This window comes from Schistocerca americana, chromosome X (genome assembly GCF_021461395.2).
Source record: "Schistocerca americana isolate TAMUIC-IGC-003095 chromosome X, iqSchAmer2.1, whole genome shotgun sequence".
Lineage (NCBI taxonomy): Eukaryota > Metazoa > Arthropoda > Insecta > Orthoptera > Acrididae > Schistocerca > Schistocerca americana.
In genome coordinates, this window is record NC_060130.1 from 443,635,052 (window position 1) to 443,649,364 (window position 14,313).

A 14,313-nucleotide genomic window follows, 5' to 3' on the forward strand; every position below is an offset into this window, starting at 1 on the left:
GGAATTCAAGCTTACAGTTAAGGAAAGAGTAAACTGTAGTTTAGCAGGCTGTCTGGCAAATAAAAGCAGATAGTAGAAGTGTGTCAGTAGTTGATTAGATCGTCAGGTACATATGATGGTAGATTTTAATTTTCGTCATCCATTTGGTTAACTTTTTTTGTGCTGGAATGTCCACGGGATAAACTTCACAAGAAGATTTCTCGTGTGGAAGGAAAAATGTTTTTCTGCCTTAAGTTAGGTTGTTCCAATCTGTCTTAATAGGTTCTAATTAAGTTTACATCGCAGTAATTGAATAACAGATTTTCTGTTTTCTTTAGATCAGTGCTGCAATTACATGTTTGAATTATTCCCCTTTGTAAAAGACTGCAACTGATGTTTCAGAATATGGGCATAAAGGACGAATTCCATCAAAAGGCTATACTGGTGTGTATCGATGAACTGTGCCGGTCGCAAGAACAGGAACCTACTGTGGCCGAAGAAGAGCGTGGTGGTACTCCTCACAGACTGCGGGAACACAGCTTCTCTAGCCTGGAACGCTGTGACAAATGCAATCGATACCTTCGTGGGCTGGTGCACCAGGGTCTCCTGTGCCAGGACTGTGGATTTGTTGCTCATCGCACATGCCGAGCCACTGGATTGGGCTCGTGTCTATCCGCTTCACCCGCATCGTCTTCTGCATCGAGACCTCGCTTCTGTTCATTGTTCGGTGTGCCTCTTTGTGTTTCTGAACGACCTGGTCCCCCTGCAGTCGTCGTGAAATGTGTCGATGAACTAGAACGCCGAGCGCGCCTCGTCTACAATTTGGACCTGTACAAAATGTACCGTTCATCACCCAGTGCTGATAGGGTTGCTGAACTACGACAAAAGATTGATGACGGTAATATATTACTCCTGTTTTGAGATAATTTCAGGCATTTTACTAGAATGTTAGGTGTATTGAAAGAGTGAAATTTTGTTTTCTTTTATGTACTGAAGGAATAATTAAGTGTACAAGTAATATGGGAATTATTTCCTCTTTTGTGACTATAAAAAGTCTTATTTGGACCAGACTCATTTCACTTTATAAAGTGTCTTCAGTAGTCAGTTTTTTGGTTCCTACATTATTCTTAATTGCAATGTGTATAGAATAATTCATGGGAATAATGTGAGAGCCAAAAACCAACTACTGGGATACATAAAGCAAAAAATGTGTAGCACACCCTCCAGGGGCCCACAGTCCCTTTTGTGGGTACGTGTGTGGCTTGCATGGGGCTCCGAGCTATTGCAGCCTCCTTCCTTTTTCCAGACTGCATTACTGTCCCTGCTCCTCTCCTTCCCTGTCCTTGCTCCTTTCTCCCTGCCCCCTCCTTTCCCTCTTGGTGGACTTCTTTATATAGACCTGGCTATCCTTCCAGCTTTGTTTTGGTATGTGCTATTGTTTAGTTTGCTGTTTCCATCTCCTTTTCGGCTTTTTTGGTACCCTTGGGGTTTGACTGCCATTTCCAATGTTTTCTGTTCTGTATGATTCGTTTGGGGATGAATTCCCAGCCGAGTTTCCATGGTGCAGGCTCGACCCCCCTCCCCTCCCCTCCAATTTACCCCTTGCACCCTGGCCCCCTTCCTGGTAGGTCACCAGGATGGTAGCCAGTCCGTGTGGTGGAGCTGTTAAGTACCCATTTGGCTGAGCCCCGTGACAACACACAAGGATCACACTGCTAGTACCTGAGCTGTTAACACCTCGTGTATGCCAAGAAGTCAGTGCTCATCACTTCGGGGCATCAGAATTCCCAGCAATGGCCACTTTGCCAGACGGCCCTTGTTGTGGCTAGGTGGCGCACATGGGGCAAGCCCCTGGTCAGAGTGGGTGGTACTAAGGCGGACGCCTTGCACATGAAGAGAAAAAAGCTTCAACATCCTGGCCATTATGCAGCCGTCTCTAAGAGTGATAGAAGACATGACACTCCTTTTTCTGATTCTTCAGCCTTCCCGTCCCTGGCCACTCCCTGGGAAGAGGTTCGAGCTCGCCAGCTTGGGTTGAAACCTTTCCCTCAGAGCCTGGTTTGTACCAGGACAGATGGCGAAAGTTTGGCCATGACCAAGCCTTTGTTATTCATGGAGACGATTTAAGATAAGTATGGCAAAGTGGAATCCGTGAGTAAAATGTGGTCTGGTTCTTTGCTCATAAAGACATCTTCTGCTGCCCAGTCTGAAGCCCTGCGTGCCTGTGACCATCTCGGTGACATCCCAGTCTCTGTCACACCCAGCAAATCTTTGAACTCGGTACAGGGCATCATTTTCCATCGGAATCTTCTTCTCCAAACTGACGAGGAGCTCCGTGCAAACCTCGAGTGGCAAGGAGTCCGATTTATCCGCTGTGTACAGCAAGGCCCTAAAAACAATCGCACCGATACAGGTGCCTTTATCCTGGCCTTCGAGGGGGTACCCTCCCAGAGAAAGTAAAGGTGATGGTGTATCAGTGTGATGTAAAACCTTATATTCTGCCACCGATGAGATGCTTTAAATGCTTACGGTTTGGACGCATGTCTTCCCACTGTGCCAATGATCCCCTCCGCGGTGACTGTGGGTTCCTCCTCCATGAAGGGAGTGCGTGTGCTCCCCCACCTGTGTGCATAGATTGTAATGCGTAGCATTCTCCACACTTGCCAGCATGCCCAGTGTTTGTGAAAGAACAATGGATTCAAGAGTACAAGACCTTAGATTGACTTGCCTACACCAAGGCTTGTCGAAAGTATGACTGGCTCCATCCCGCACCTATAGCTTCTACTTTTGCTTCAGTTACATCCATTCCCCCTCCTACCCCTTCCACTTCCCATCCCCGCCCTATTTGCCCCGAACCTTCCAACTCAACCTCACTCTCCCACTCCCGTTCCCCCTCCCCATCAGTACCCATACCCACCCCTTCAGTGCCCATACCCACCACTTCAGGTGCTGTTCCCCTTCCCCCACCAGAGAAGCGCTCCCCTTCTTCAGCAGCCACTGGTACTGGAGTTCCCTCCCAGGACTCCTCTTCCTGGCACCCCCCCCTGAAAGGCGATCTGCAGCTCCACATTGGCTGCGTGATCCGTGGCCAGTGGGCGCCAAGATTTCAAGGTGTAATTCCATGCCTAACCTTGCTGAAGTCTGCTCTTCTCTTCGTTCACAAGAGAAGAAGCAGAAACACAAGAACAAGGGCAAGGCCTCTCCGGTACTTCCTGAGGTGCTGCCTCCCCTCCTCCAACCAATGAACAGTGTCCGACCCTACCTATATGGACATTACCCCATCCTTATCAGTGACAGATGGTGACTGGCTCCAGTCCATTCGCTTCCCATTTGGACTCCAGCTTGAGAATCCACCAGTGGAATTGTAATGGCTATTTGTGTCACCCCCCCCCCCCCTTGCTTCCTCCCACTCTGCTGCTTGCATTGCTCTCCAGGAGACCCATTTTGCCAATTTGTACTCACCCACCCTTTCTGGGTTCCACGCTTTCTGTCGAAACTGAATTGGCCCCTTGCGGGCTTCTTGTGGTGTTCGCACCTTGGTCCACAAGGACACTGTTAGTAAATGGGTTCCCCTCTATACCACTCTGGAAGCAATTGCTGTCAGGGCCCATCTGGTCACTCCAATCATAATCTGTAATCTCTACCTCCCGCCTGACAGGCCACCCACATCCCGTGGCCTAATCACCCTTCTTCAACAACTCCCTTCTCCCTTCCTGCTTCTAGGGGACTTAATTGCCCACAGCCCTCTTTGGGGTAGTCACACGACTACTGCCCTGGGCAGGACAGTTGAAGCTGTTCTGGCAGGGTTTGATCTCTGTCTTCTAAATACCAGTGCTTCCACACACTTTAGTGTGGCACATGGCACTTTCTCTGCCATTGACCTCTCCATCTGCAGTCCCAGCCTTCTTCCCTCCATTCAGTGGGGTGTCCATGATGACTTATATGACAACGATCATTACCCAATTGTTTTGACCTTCCTTCAGTATATCTCGTCCTGTCACCCTCCCAGGTGGGCCTTCTCTAAAGCTGTTTGGGTTCCTTCTCCTCTGCTACCATCCCTCCTGTCCTACCATACAGTAGTATTGATGAGTCTGCACAGACTTTGACTGCCACCATTCTTTCCACAGCTGTTTCATCCATCCCTTTTTCCTCGGGTTCGCACCGTCGGAAATTGCTGTGGCCATGAAAGACTGCTGCCGTGCTGTTCAATGCTTCAAGCGGCACCCTTCTACTGCTCACCTTCTGGTCTTTAAATGGCCCGATTACATCATCAAATTTCAGAAATGGATTTGCTGGGAATGATATGTGGCTACCATAGGACCACACACCCCCTCTTCACAAGTCTGGGTAAAACTCAGGCGAATTTTTGGCCATTGTCTTCCCACCAACATTGCAGGAATTTCTGCGCGTGGTGTTGTCCTTACCCATCCGGACTTTGTCGCAGAGCATTTCGCTCAGCACTTTGCCCAAGCATCTGCATCTACTCACTATCTGCCCATGTTCCTCCTCCTGAAAGAGTGCTCTGGGTGACTACCTTTTTCTTTCGTTTCTCACTGCTTGGAGCCTTATAATGCCCCATTTAGCGAGTGGGAATTCGCCAGTGCCCTCGCCCTTTGTCCCGACACGGCTCCTGGACCAGATTGGATACACAACCAAATGCTCAAACACTTATCGGTGGCTGGCCACCATCGTATACTGACCCTTTTCAACTGCCTGTGGAGTGAGGGGGTCTTTCCTATCCAGTGACAGGAAAGCATTGTTATTCCGGTGTTAAAGCCTGGGAAGCCCCCTCTTCAGTTGGATAGCTATTGTCCAATTAGCCTTACCAACACCCTCTGCAAGCTCCTTGAATGCCTGCTGAGTCGGCACCTGTTTTTGATCCTTGAATCCTGTGACCTTTTGTCATCGACTCAAGGTGGTTTTTGCTGTGGCCACTCTACAGCGGATAACTTTGTCTACCTGGAGTCTGCTATCCGGTCAGCTTTTGCCCCTCAGCAACACTTTGTTGCAGTCTTCTTTGACCTGCATAAAGCCTGCGACACCACCTGGCACCACCACATCCTCACCACCCTTCACAAATGGGGCCTTCATGGCGCTCTACCTGTTTTTATCTTTCCGGGTCCAAGTTGGTTCCTCGTACAGCACTTCTCATCAGCAAGAAAATGGGATCCCAAGGGTTCCCTGCTGAGCGTCCCTCTTTTTCTCATCGCCATTAATGGGCTGGTGGCAGCTGCTGGGCCAAAAGTGTGCCACTCTTTGTATGCTGATGATTTTTTATATCTATTTTGCTTCCTCTGTCATGGGCGCTGCAGAATGGCGTCTACAGGGGCAATCTACCGGGTGCAATCTTGGGCTCTCTCCCATGGCTTTCAGTTTTCGGTGGCAAGTCATGTGTCATGCATTTCTGCCTTCACCGTACAGTCCACCCCATCCGGACCTGTTCCTCGATGACCAATCCCTCGAGGTGGTGGGCACCCATCGCTTCTTGGGTCTGGTCTTTGATGCCCAGTTGACATGGCTCCCTCATCTTTGCCAGCTGAGGAGGATGTGCTGGTTACATCTCAGTGTTCTTAGATGTCTGTGCAATACCACCAGGGGTGCAGACTGCTCTATTCTCCTGTGATTGTACAAAGCGCTGGTCCAGTCTTGTTTAGACTACGGGAGTCCTGTGTATGGTTCTGTGTCACCTTCGATATTGCAGATACTAGACCCCATCCACCATTGTGGGGTATGACTTGCGACTGTTGCCTTCTGGACTAACCACGTGATTAGCCCTCTCGCAGAGGCGGGGATTCCACCGCTGCGAGTCTTGCACCAACAACAATTGATACCTCATGCGCTCCACATTTGCTGCACCTCAAAGCACCCTAATTATGGTCTCCTTTATCCAGACACGGAGATCAACCTCCCGTGACGGCGGCTACGATGTGGGCTTACCATAGCTGCCCACATTCAGTCGCTCTTTTCTGAACTCCAGCACTACCCTTTACTGCCTCTTTTCTCTGCTCACGCATGTACCCCTCCGTGGTGTGTCTCTCGGCCACAGCTCTGTCTTGATCTCTCCATCAATTCAAAGGACTCTGTTCCTCTGGAGGCCCTTCGCCACCAATTCTACTGCCTCCTCAGTTCATTCCAGGGTTCAGAAGTGATTTATACTGATGGCTCCATGGTTGCTGGTCACACTGGTTATGCTTACACCTATGCGAGACACATGGAACTTCGTTCCTTGCCAGATTTCTGTGGTGTTTTTACTACAGATTTTGTAGCCATATTGCACACACTGGACCACGTCTGCTTCTGCTCAGGACTGTCCTTCACTATCTGTAGTGACTCCTTGAGCAGTTTGCTATCGGCCAGTGCTTCCCTCACCACACATTGGTCATAGCTATCTAGGACTCCCTTTCTCTCCTTGATCAATGTCGATGCCTAGTGGTTTTCATTTGTATCCCAGGCCATGTCTGGATCCCTGGCAATGAACTTGCCGATCGACTGGCTAAATTAGTTACTAACCATTGACATTCCGGAAAGAGACCTTCACTTGACATTATGTCATCAGGTTTTCGGACTTTGGAATGCAGAATGGCACACTCTTTCTTCGCCGAACAAGTACAGGGTGATAAAGGATTCTACAACTATGTGGCAGTGCTCCTTATGAGCCTCTCGTAAAGCCTCTGTTGTCCTTTGCTGGCTATGCATCGGCCATACTTGGCTGATTCATGGTTATCTCCTCCATCGTGAGGGGACCCCCCACCCCTCTCTGTTGTAGATCAATGTTGACCGTGGTTCACCTCTTACTGGACTGTCCCGGCTTAGATGCCCTGCGACAGATTTTTAGCTTTCCTGAATCGCTACCCCTGACAATGGCTCAGCGACTGAACTAGTTTTACGTTTTTTTTGTGATGGAGGTTTTTATTGCTTTATTTAAGGGTGGGACCTTCAACCTTATCAGTGGGTGGAGGGGATGGCAGGCCGTCTTGCTCCCCCCTTTGCCCCGATTGGACTGGCTTCGACTGGGCTTGGTGGTTCACCCCCACCCTCTGCCTTCCCACTCCTTTATTTATGGAGTCTGTTTTATCTTGAGTGTCTATCTTGTCTACCTGTGCTTCTTCCTTCATGCCCTTGTGATTAGTCACTTTCTTTCTCTCCTCTCTTCTTCCACCTTCTTCCTTCCTTCTCTGTCAATAATTTGTAATTTTATGGCCGTTATAGTTCCCTCTTAGTGTGAGGTTTTGTTGGTTTTAGTTATTCCAAGGTGGGAGGGACAGATGACCGCGTAGTTTGGTCCCTTCTCCAATCCAACTAACCAATGTGTAGTCCAAATAAAATTTTTTACTCTCGCAAAAGACTGCCGAACTCCCATATTACTTGTAAAATTGTGACTACACAGGAGAGTGTTTGAAGAAAAAAAAAAAGAAAAACAAATAAAAACACAACATGAGTAATTAAGTGATATTGCCTTCCTTTGTATACCAGTCTAAATGTAATTTTACTCATGACAATGTGTTCAGAATTCTCCCATGTGTGGCTTTCGGTGTGTTTTGCCTCTCTTTTTGTGCACAGAAAACTTTAAGTTTACTTATTATCACACACACACACACACACACACACACACACACACACACACACACACACACACACAAAATTGGTAAAATGTAGTTCTTAAATGTTATGTTCTGTACTTCATTTCAGAAGGCATTATTCTTTTCTCCAGATATCCATGGTGTGGATTGGTCATCGTATGAACCAAACTGCATTGCAAGCATCTTGAAAAAGTTTCTTAGAGAACTTCCAGATCCTATTATACCTGTCCAGTGGTATGACAGATTTCTGGAAGCATCCCGTAAGTACTTTATCTAAAATCTGATGTCCAGTTGAGCAACATGTTCATTATCAGATGTGCATAAGCATGTTTATTATACATTAATTCATTCCAAATAGGAATACTCAATGTGACGGTGTTACTGTTGAACGTCAGCATGGTTACATAAGTATATCTGGTCTTGGTTCCACATTGGTGGAGGAAAAATTATGCAAGTGCATATTTGCTATAACCGTGTAGGCTACATTCAGATCAGAATCCTATTAATTGCTGTAATCAGATTTCACACAAGTTAAAATCCTGACATTTCTGTTTCAGCTAATTTTATGAAACACAAAAAGTAGGAAATGTTGTACTCTGGGCATCTAACTTTTTTGTTAGCTTCTTAGCAGATAATCATTTATGTGTTTTTGTAAGTGTTTGTAATGTTCACTGTAAATTTCTGCTTTTGTATCAACCCGACATTTGCAGAAGCCTTTAGCCATTATGGCTAAAATGATGATAATACACTTGTTTAAATGATGTATCAAACCTGTTGTAAAACACATTCTGTAACATTGACTAAATTGTGCGTTTGACCAAATTTGAGGGGAAAATTGTGATGAGCATAACTTTCCAATTTAAAATTAGTTTAAAAAATCACTTATTAGATTTTTGATTTGTATAATAATGTTTGTGTTATTAGCAATAATAGTAAATAATAGAGGATGTAAGTATCATGGTTTTAAATTAAGACCCAATTTTCATGTAGTAAAATCTTGGGAACTTCCCAGTTTTTCTCTCTTCACCAATGACATAATAGATTAAGTGGACATCATTTGTGTAAATATCTCAGTTTGATCTTAAAAGTGTGCTGCACCTAACATAATTTATTATGCATAACATTAAGAATGAGTTTTGTAGATATAATGACATTAAAGTATACATTGTGATTTAAACAAATTGTCACATGTGATCTGAGGCTTTCCTAGCATATACACTGCTTTCTAGGTTCTTGGGTGTGTCGTATTCCTACAGGAGGTAGTATTTGTCAAAACTAGGAGTACAGAGCCTATGTTTAAACGTCCAGAAACCCAATACCTGTTGAGATATGGGCCAATCTGTCACTTCATTTCTATGTGTCTGTTACATACACTATAAGCAGTGCTGCATGTGGTTGCCACACATCGTCACACACCCTTCAGTCCTTCTTCACACTGAATTGTGCAGTCTTTCAAATACACGTGGCTCCTTTTGAATAGTCAGATGCATTGATCACACATTGCCAGCAGACTGGACACACACCAGTGCCTTTAAATTTCCACATAGCCAGAAATCCAATGGATTCAGGTCTGATGAACGGGGAGGCCACATTACTGTATCATCTTAACAAGCATCGCACATGAAATGTGACAGTGAGGTCCTGTCACGTGATCTGTGGAAAATTAGTAAACCACATTGGTTGTCTTTATTTAAGGGTAATGGTAATCAATAGCACTGGTAATTCATTGTGCAAAAATCAGTGATATGCAGCACCTGTTAATCTGTTAGGTAAAATAGGTGGCCCTTTGAGCTGTCACTGACAATTCCTGCCCATACAATGATTCTGAAGTGATCCTGATCCCTCACCTCCAGGATTTGATCTGCTCACATGTGCTTATTATGGTAATTTACAATGCCATCTCATGTGAATCCTGCCTCATCTGTAAATAAAATACGAGTAACGGATCTTCAATGGACTACACCTCAATACGTATTGGTTTCTAGGCACATCATGAAAGGAACTTTTCTTCTAGTTTGGACCAGTACTACCTCGCACAGAAATGGACGACACCTTTTTTATGCCCTGGGATTGATTTGGAGCTCTCCTGTAGAATTGTGTATTATAAATGCAATAACTGTGTGATGTGCATTCAAATTTATAGTATTTTAGCAAATTATTTGGATTCAGAAAATCATTTGTCTTGTGAAGAAGGCCCAAATCTTGTACTGGAGATGATAGCAGGAAAAGAATGTTTGTTGTAGATCTGTGTTTACTAAACTGTAAGAACAAGTACGAAATTCTTGGTGAATAAAGAATTTTTTGTAATGTGTTTTATTTTAACTGTCTGCTTACAGGAATCAGGAGTGATGAACAGTGTGCTGCAACTCTTTGTCACCTTGCAGCTGAACTACCAGAACATCACAAGGCAACTTTAAATTTCCTGATGGCACATTTCTGTAGACTCTGTCAAATGCAGCATGCAAGAGGATTCAGGGAGCCACCTACAGTGTTAATTCAGGTCTTGTGTCATATCTTCCTGCGTCCGCCGTGGGAAAGGATAATGTAATTAAAAAATTGCAGTTATACAATTATTTGGCCTAGAGAAAAGGTTTTGTGTGTGTATATGTATTGTGTTAATTTTGATTACGTTATTTACTCTTGTTATTTCAGACAAGTTGTTTACAACACAGAGTCTCATATACGTATTATGGAACTGTTACTGCTAAACGGGAAATGGGGGGAGAAACTGCCAGAATTTGCATCTGCACCAACACTCCCTCCAAGGAAGGTTTCAAGACCCCATCTTCCGGCTGTGGAACTGGAGACAGAGAAGGAGAAAACTGTCTCAGATTCTCCTCCAAGCCTCCAAGAAGCGGAATGGTACTGGGGTGATATTACAAGGTATGCAAGTGGTTGTTGCATGATAAAACTGGAGTTCATTTTGAATGTGTGCTACACTCTAGTGTAGATATTGTACAACTGTGCAGTTAACTCTTACATTAATATGTCAAAAATTATTTATTTCTTCAAAAGTTTTCATCTTATTACTTTTATTTTTGGCCTACATTTTCCTTACTTTCTTCAGGGAGGAGGTGAATGAAATACTCAAGGATACACCCGATGGGACATTTCTTGTACGAAATGCATCCAGCAAAGGTGGTGAATACACTCTGACATTGCGGAAGGATGGTACAAGCAAGTTGATTAAAATCAGCCATCGAAATGGAAAATATGGTTTCTCAGAGCCTTTCAAATTTTCCTCTGTTGTGGAACTGGTTAATTTTTATCGGAATGTTTCTCTTGCTCAATATAATGCCACACTAGACATCAAGTTGCAGTATCCTGCCTCCAAATTTCAGCAGGTATTTGTTTCATGCTTTACTGATAAAGAAAAAAAAAAACATTAGCCTTTTGTCTGTTATTTTTTAGTGTAAAATAATTTGCTGATTGAAGGTTTCACTATGTTACAGGAAGACGAAATATCAAGTACAACTGATGTTCAGAAGGTGGCTCAGAAACTGAGGGAAATATACAGGGAATATTCTGTGACAACGAAAAAATATGAAGTTCTTTCAGATGACTTCATTCGAACAAATCAAGAAATACAGTTAAAAGTACAAGCTCAGGAAGCATTTGCGGAAGCTATATCGATGTTTGAAGAACAGATTAAACTGCAAGAAAGATTCCAAAAAGAAGCGCAACCTCATGAAATTAAGTCTCTTCTTGCTAATTCCGAAATTTTAAAACAGAGATTAAAGTCACTCATAGAGAGTAAGAAACAACTCGATGACAATATGAAGCAACAAGTTGCTTATAGTCGCAGCTTGGATAGGGAGATGAATTCTCTGAAAGCTGAAATAATTCAGCTTCGTAGGCAGGAACAACGTCACTTGAAGTAAGTGAAATGAAGACCTGACTGCATATTGAGAAGATGTGAATGTGAAATAATTACTAAAGTGTGTAATTTGTGTTTTCTCAGGTGGCTAAATGCCCATGGAGTTAAGCCCCACCAGATAAAAAATATATTATCAGATGAAGCTGGAACATCGTCAGGACTAGGGCAGATCGAGATAGATGGTGATCTTGAGTCTTTGCCTCATCAAGATGAGAGTACCTGGCTTTTGCGTGACTGTTCACGTGATGATGCAGAGCAGCTGTTGAAAGGGCGGCCAGATGGAACGTTCCTTGTTCGGCCGAGCCGCACAGGGCAGTATGCCCTTTCCATAACGTAAGTCGGTTTTATTTGCCCATAAATGTAGCTTAAATTTATCTTTTATGTCATAACTGCCACTGAAGATAATCTGTCATTTTGCAGGTGCAAAGGCACAACAAATCACTGCATAATTTATAAGACTGAGCGTGGGTACGGATTTGCTGAACCGTACAACATTTACGAATCACTGAAACTATTGGTGCTCCATTATGCTCAGAACTCTTTAGAGGAGCACAATGATGCTCTGAAGACAACATTAGCCTACCCTGTGTTTGCCTCTGGACCCACTCAACCAAACCAGACGGCTTCGGAAAACAGCAGCTCGAGTTCTGGTTATGTATATTCACAGCCACGATGAGAATTCAGACTGTTCCATGACACTGCTGACTGTGATATGAACTATGTGCCAGAAAATATGTCAATGTACAAAAAGGAAAAAAGCCGTACATGCATCGGCAAATATAAATATGAAGAATTGTTGTTTTGTGTTACCAAAATAGGTGTGTGTGGAAGTGACTGACTGAAGAAGCATGATGTGTGTACTTGGTACTTTTAAAATGTCAGTTTCCAGAAGACAAAACAGGAAACATTGCTTTCAGTAATTACATGTGCTGTGTTTCTTGTGACTCCATTCTTTACCTTTGAGACTGATAAATGGACATTCCTGTGTACAGATTTTACTCTAGGATTGTACCGGACATTTATAGCCATACTTTGTGATGTTTTTGTACAAGATTAGTATTTTAAATATTTATTTACTATCGATTTGGGGTCTATTGAAGTAAGTGTATTTTGGCAGTGATCTTGTGAATGATAACCAAAGAAATGTGTGTGTGCTATTGAAAATATTGGCAAGGACTTGCAGATTCTGTATGTAAGAGTTGGCAAAATTTGATGAAAAATCTTTAGGCTTTGTCTCATATTTAAACACATTTCTGTATATCATGCTACCTTAACAGAAAAGAAATGTGTTTTATAGTTATTCTGTAAGAGTTTGTGTGTTGTGACTATTAACAGGAAACTGAAGAATGAAAAGAGTCAAATTCTGTATTTCCAGTTATGCGAGGTATGAAATTGGCTATGTGCTTTAAAGCTTTTATGAATGCTTTAAAGCTGTGCTCCATAAATCTGCCAGACCTCATTAAGATGTAATTTAAATTTGTGATGTCTTAGAACCAGAGCTTACTGTAATATATTCATCATCCATAACTCTTACTCTTATCACTGGTCATACTGAAACAAACATCACAATTGCTCTGTAAATGAAACTTGGTCAATAGAGTGATATATTTTGTTCTATCATTTAAGAGTTTAGAGTGATTGGTGTCCACATTTTCTGCAACCTGAGTTGATCCTGCTCTATGTAAGTACAGGCCACTGCAATATAAGCATTTTTTCCAATTTTTGGCTGAGAGAGAAGAGATTATTATAAACTAATTGGTTCTAGCCAACATAGCCAGAGAAAACCAAGTAATGTGCTTTAAAACCATATGCTAATGTGATGCACAGTATAAATTTATACAGGGCTGATAGGTGAGCCAAAACTTTGGAATGATTCTATAATGCCCATAAACGACCTATAAAACCATGAAGATATTACATTAAGGATGGTGAATAAACTAGATTTCAGTTTGTTTTAGTATGAATGTGCAGAAATATCATTTGGTAAATCATAATTTGGTCGTTGCCAGATTGTACATTAAAGAACTTTGGTGCTTGCTTGCTCCTCTTTCTTTTTTTTTTTTTTTTTTTTTTTTTTTTTTGAAACCATAAAAATATCAGATGTTTCCAAATTATTAAAATCTTAATGTCAATATATGGTATTGTCCACTAAGTGTGAGATATTTGTTATTTTGTCTTCCTGTTGCACCCATTCACAATACTCACAATAATTATTGTAATTCTAATAATCTGTTGAATTGTAAATGATTTATGTATACCTAAATTTGCATTCTTGCTGCACATCATCCACAGCTGGTCTCCATTCCAGTTAAGTATCTTTTAATTCTTCCATAAATTATAGTGGAATAGTTCGTCTAATCATTTATGCTTTATATTAGACAATATTTTTCTTACATTTCTTATATTTCCCATTCTGTTGGTGGTGCAAACAATTCAAGTTTTGCTGTTTTTGATGTCTCAACCAGATCTCTAACTGTTCAAGCATTAGAATACCCACTACAGGAATGTTACTATGTTTCACAGTTCAATTAAACTAGCTGTGAAGAAATAACAACTGATGTTTGTTTTCTTTTATTTCTTCTACATATTACATGTACTAAATATTACTGATACTTCACATTGCCTGAAAACACCTCCCCCCCCCCCCCCACTCCACCAGCCCCAGCTGTGCCTCTTTAGTACATGACAGAGAAAATAAAGTATAATAATAAATCGTACTATTATGTTGTCTGGCTGTCATATATGCTGTTACTCTACACTTATATTCAATCTAATGCCAGTCTGCAAAAACTGAGTTATATCCTACAAATTATACACTGACAGAGAACAGTAGGGGAAAAATGGGACAAATTTTGGTACAATGTTGATTTCAGTTTG

General features: G+C 42.7%; 1 protein-coding gene across 1 annotated transcript in view; it reads left to right on the forward strand.

Annotated features, from left to right (window-relative positions):
• The window catches only part of LOC124554982 (phosphatidylinositol 3-kinase regulatory subunit alpha), a 40,276-nt gene extending 26,289 nt beyond the window's left edge, over positions 1 to 13,987 (forward strand). The window contains exons 3-10 of the mRNA XM_047128721.1: positions 382 to 877; positions 7,691 to 7,819; positions 9,896 to 10,103; positions 10,212 to 10,442; positions 10,627 to 10,903; positions 11,012 to 11,436; positions 11,521 to 11,769; positions 11,857 to 13,987. Of these exons, the coding sequence (XP_046984677.1) occupies positions 382 to 877; positions 7,691 to 7,819; positions 9,896 to 10,103; positions 10,212 to 10,442; positions 10,627 to 10,903; positions 11,012 to 11,436; positions 11,521 to 11,769; positions 11,857 to 12,112 (2,271 nt within the window). The 3' untranslated portion in view covers positions 12,113 to 13,987. The remainder of the gene's footprint in view (positions 1 to 381; positions 878 to 7,690; positions 7,820 to 9,895; positions 10,104 to 10,211; positions 10,443 to 10,626; positions 10,904 to 11,011; positions 11,437 to 11,520; positions 11,770 to 11,856) is intronic.
• The last annotated feature ends 326 nt before the right edge of the window (positions 13,988 to 14,313 follow it).